Source organism: Zootoca vivipara, chromosome 7, assembly GCF_965207765.1.
Source record: "Zootoca vivipara chromosome 7, rZooViv2.hap1.1, whole genome shotgun sequence".
Classification (NCBI taxonomy): domain Eukaryota; kingdom Metazoa; phylum Chordata; class Lepidosauria; order Squamata; family Lacertidae; genus Zootoca; species Zootoca vivipara.
This window is the reverse complement of record NC_142590.1, coordinates 12,603,768-12,609,136: the sequence shown is the minus strand read 5'-3', so window position 1 is coordinate 12,609,136 and position 5,369 is coordinate 12,603,768. Positions and strand designations below refer to the sequence as shown.

At 45.6% G+C, this 5,369-nt stretch overlaps 1 protein-coding gene across 1 annotated transcript; it reads left to right on the top strand.

Moving 5' to 3' along the window:
* Positions 1 to 215: 215 nt before the first annotated feature.
* LOC148684981 (endogenous retrovirus group 3 member 1 Env polyprotein-like) lies at positions 216 to 1,887 on the top strand. Its single transcript, XM_088673581.1, has one exon. It carries the CDS (start codon positions 216 to 218, stop codon positions 996 to 998), a length of 783 nt encoding a protein of 260 aa, XP_088529707.1. The 3' UTR covers positions 999 to 1,887.
* The last annotated feature ends 3,482 nt before the right edge of the window (positions 1,888 to 5,369 follow it).

The window sequence follows — 5,369 nt, the reverse complement described above, 5'->3', positions numbered from 1 at the left end:
AGTATCTGGTTTTCAACTTTGTGATATATTCCCAAATATATCTGCTATATCACAATGTCTGAAATAAGGATGGAGCTATGTAGAGCAGACACCCCCCAAACTTCAGCCCTCCAGATGTTTTGGACTACAATTCCCATCTTCCCTGACCACTGGTCCTGCTAGCTAGGGATCATGGGAGTTGTAGGCCAAAACATCTGGAGGGCCGCAGTTTGGGGATGTATTGCCACTGTGGCTCCCCCGAGGCCTGGGTCCCTTGTGCTGGCTCCACCCGCTGCAACGGCTGGCAGTGTGTCTGTGATTATACGGGGGGTGGCTACACTGGCTGCCCCTATGTTACTTCCTTTCGCCGGGACCGCACCAATATTGTCTCCCTGACTTTCAGCCGCAACCATCCAGCAGTTGCCAGCTATGGGTTCGGTATCGATGGCCCCGGCTCCGACCCCATCACATACATCACTGTCACGGTCTCCAAACTGTTTGAAGGCTCCCAGCGCTCATCTCACTGGTCCGTTTATGACTCTGTGGAACAATTGTCCTCCAACCCATTGCAGCTTAGCCAAAAGGCTACTAATTTGTTTTTGAAACTGGCGGAGGACATTGCAAAAGAACTCAGCATTAAAAGTTGTTTTGTATGTGGGGGGACCAACATGGGTGAGCAGTGGCCATGGGAGGCTCTTGAAGCCTCCCCAGAGACCTTCAACAATATGTCCATAGCGGGTAACATTACAGCCAGCACATCCAATCAGGACTTGATTTGGTCCCTCACCACAAATCTGGTCGGTCATAATTGCTTCACCCGCAATGGCTCAACCCCTGTTGGTGACCTCATTTGTTTAGGCCTATGGGACGATACCTATACCTCATGGGCCTCCCCCGGTAATTTGAGTGCCCCTCCCCATTACAATGTGTCCCTTCTCCCCTTCCTAAATTCGTTTGCCTCCATCCCCTGGAAAATTCAATCTTACCAACTGTTGTCTCCAAATCAATCCGGTTGGTAAGGTGGTACAAACACTCATTACAGAACTTTGCCAACTGACACACAACCCAGACCAAGTTTGGAAAGGGTTTAGTTTGCATGATGTTTTCGGATCCTGGTTCCCAAAGCTCCCAGGTTTATAGGCCATTGTGGCCCTCATTGGTTTTATAGCCATTGGATGTATTTTGCTTCCCTGTGTGTTACCTATTCTAATGAGAACCATTACCAATAGCCTGTCAGTAATTGCAGAATGCAAAGCAGCTGCCCAAGTTATGCTTCTCCTTGCCCAGCAACACATTACCCCCATCGCTCCACCTCCCTCCCCAGTGGGGGACCTTCTGGCTCTCGATCCATGGGAAGGTACCTCTCAGACCAGTTCTCTTAGCCTTGAAAAAACAAAAACGGTGGACATGTGGGAATAATGCAGCCACATCCTAAAGCCATGAAATGGTGCTTCTGCGCTCCACTCTCCAAGTGGTATGCAGGCACCATGGCAAGATCGGCTAGGCATAACGAGCCGGATGTAGAGTCTGTACTTCTCCCCATACCACAAGATAGATGGTCCTAGGAAGCCAAGCCAGCCATGAGGAACATCTCACATACATCACATACATCACAATGGATAACTATCCATTCCTCAGGTCATGCCAGTCCTGGGGAACGTTTTCATCCATCTTTAATTATTCATTCCCCAGGAGCTCAAACTTCCCATGGGAAACATGCATACTATGGAGAACAATAGGGTCTGAGCATAGATGGGCATAAGTGTATTCTGCTGATATTATTGGATAATGCTAGATAGGTGTGCTGTAATGATTGGTTTATGGCTATTGCATATGCATTTACTATACCTAATAAATATGTGGTCACGAGAGAGCTCGGGGCTCTCGTCCCACGGTTGGTTGATTCTATCAGTTGTCTGTCTTCCTTCACGAGAGCCCACCACTTGTAATAAGCCTCGGTGCTAGACCCTTCGCTGCTACATCTGGCTGTTAGCAGCTGGCTGTTACTTTGTAACAAGCCTTGCTGCTACACTCCAAGCTGCTAGGACCCCTGGCTGTTACATCGATGCCTGATGTAGAGGCATTGTCTGGCTTCACAGTTTTTCTCACATTGTGATTTCTCTCTCTCTCTCTCTCTCTCTCTCTCTCTCTCTCTCTCTCTCTCTCACACACACACACACACACACACACACACACACACACACCGATTCACAATATATTGCCAGGTCAAGAATTATGAAACCCATTTCATAATTCACAACCAATTTCATGGTATGGACTTTTGGATGATATATCGATATACAGCCGTACCTCGGCTCCTGAATAACTTAGGAGTCTAACGTTCTAGCTTCTGAAGTACGAAGACTGGAAATGAGAGTTCTGGTTTTCAAACTTTCTTTTGGAAGCCAAATGTCCACGGTTTCTGATTGGCCGCAGGAGCTTCAAAAACCGTGCTTTGGTTTCCAAACGTTTCAGAAGTCAAACAGACTTCTGGAATGGATTCCGTTCAACTTCCAAGGTACAACTGTGTTGCCCAGGCCTAGGCATACATCTACCATTTCCCACATGAACCAAAGTGATGAGGGCACTGAGGAAAATGCAAATGATAGCCATCCCTACTCCCAGTGCTGCTGGGAACATTACTGCTGCCCTCCACCACTGCCAGATAAGCCCACCAGCAGGAGGAGGGGCCATACTTGCCAAGTTCCAGCCTGAGAAATAAGGGACTGGACCGGAAGTAGCAGACTGGAAGTAGCGCTGCCGCCATTTTGGAACTGGGCGGAGCATGCTCAGAAGCGACTTTTGATGCTGCTTTGCCCTTTTCCAAAATGGCCGCCACACCAGAAGTCACGCTGCAGTCATTTTGGAACTGGGCAAAGCAGCATCAAAAGTCGCTTCTGAGCATGCTCTGCCCAGTTCCAAAATGGCCGCCGTGCCAGAATAAACGGGGGAAAACAAAAAAAAATCAGTTTTTTCGGCTGGGGACAGCCGGGAAAACTGGGGTTTCCCAGGGAATACGGGAGACTTGGCAGCTATGGGAGGGGCTGGCCAGAGAGCGCTTTCCACAGGACAAAGTGAGAGCCAGCTGATTATTTGGTTGCCTTTCGTGTGTGTGGTGGGCCTGACTGCGGGTGGAACACCTGACCGTTCTGAGTTACACTATCAACATTTATATGTAATCGAAAATATACATTTTAAATAATTGAGAGAGAATGCCTTGACCTATCTTACACATACCAAAAAACAAAACAAACAAAAAACCAACCCCACCGCCGTGAGATCTAATTTAGAGGCCCTATTACAGCAGAGAAGATAATGAGCCGTCAGAGACAGAGTGCACCCTCTTGGCCTTTTTAAAATAGCTGTTTATTTGTTTCTGTTTAAAATCGTGTAGCTCTTTAAAGGTTGACTTCTGCTTTCATTTTTTAGAATGGGTTCACTAATGTTTAGGTCAAAAACAGCATCTATATTGTAATAATAATAACAACAGGAGTAATGACAGGAGATATGATGGTCATCTTCACATATCGAAAGGGCTATCACATGGAAGACGGAGCAAGCTTGTTTTCTTCTGCACCAGAGGGTGGGACCCACACCAATGGATTCAAGTTACAAGAAAGGAGGTTCCGATTAAGCATCAGGAATAACTATCTGACGACAAGAGCTGTTTGACAGTGGAATGGACTCCCTTGGAAGGTGGTGGACTTCCTTGGAGGTTTTTAAGCAGAGATTGGTTGGCCATCTGCCATGGATGCTTTAGCTAAGATTCCTGCATTGCAGGGAATTGGACTAGACAACCTCCAATGTCTCTTCCAACTCCTCACTTCTATTATTACATGATGCTGATGTTGAAGCATCAACATAAGCCTTCACCTCAGGAATCTTAATGCTGAGGTTCATGGCATTATCTCAAGAGTCAACCACATAAATTTTTGTTTGTGAAGTCTCACCAAAGTGATATTTGGGTCCACCATCTTAATTCAAAATGGCGGCCAATGCCCAAACAGTGATGAAGACTGCTGCCAGACCTCAAGAACCCTCGTAACAGATTTGGGGATGATAACTTGAGAGGAGTTTGATTGTATAGAAAACAATCCATCAGACAAACCACTTTCCAAAGCATATAGTAGATAAGGCTGCAATCAGTCACTGTATTTTTCCATCTATAAGACGCCCCCATATATAAGACGTCCCTTATTTTTGGGGACTCAGATTTATGAAAAGGGGGGAAGATGTATCCATGTATAAGACACCCCCTAATTTTTGACACTATTTTTAAGGGGAAAAAACCTAGTCTTATACACGGAAAAATATGGTATATTCTCCTGGCTCCATTAATTTTTGTGAGACTTAGGATGCAATCCTAACCTCACTTACTTGGGAGTCTTCCATTAAATTCCATGTGACTTCTGGGTAGAGGTGGGTAGGATTGTGCTGCAAAAAGCATTTGCACAGCTGAAGATTTGCATTAATCTTCATTGTCACTCATAGTCGGTCATAGTCGGTCTTGAGTGTTCAATTAACATGTGTGCATAACAAACCTTACAAGTGGTGTTGGTTTTTATTTGATAAGGCGGTCATCTAATGTCAATGCAAAATAGATGAATCAGTATTTGGAGCTACAATCTGTGCTCCACTGTTTTATAATTAGAATTATGGGGAGGGGGAGAACTGGGAAATTCATGAGAGCTTGGAGTGATTGTAAATAAGCTCCCGGTATCAATTTTACACCTACCTCCCCTGCACACCAGCAGCGATTTTCAGAGCAGAAATTAGGAAATTACCTCTGACTTCAAAGGCACTTCAGTAAGCCCTTCTGTATTGCCTTAACATTTGATACATGGAGGCTGACAGATTGCCTTGCTTCTGCTTTCAGGAGCAGATGGTTAAGAAGGATATATGAAAGGACTCCTGTCCATTAATAATTAGTACATTTATTTTGATTCATGGGCTTTCCCAAGTGCAACTAGGGCCTTATTCACTGCTAAAATCAGGATTAAAAGTAAAATCAAAGATAGAGTGGCTCCCTAGGATTTGGTCCCATTTGCCCCCACAGTCCAGGAAGAAAGACACAAGCTCAGGAATGGGGGAAAGAGTCAGCTATAATCCACAACTCAGGAAAGCAGTATGAACTGGGGCAAGCTGACGGGAGCCACCAAATCAGATGTTGTTGGACTCCAAAAAGAGAGGTATTATTACTCTCAAAATAGCAAGTGCTCGGGTACTGCCACTGATGACACAGAAATGATAGCACAAGAGCAAGCTTGGGAATAGCCACTAGCCTATTCATTTATGGCAAATAAAAATTCCATCTCAGTGCTACCAGCCAAGAGCTGCTTCTCCTCCCTTCCCTTCTGCAGCAGCAGCAGGAGGAGGAGCTGGCCACTGAA

Excerpts from the sequence above, each read along its gene's own strand:
- LOC148684981 (XM_088673581.1), top strand. The coding sequence starts at position 216 with ATGTATTGCCACTGTGGCTCCCCCGAGGCCTGGGTCCCTTGTGCTGGC.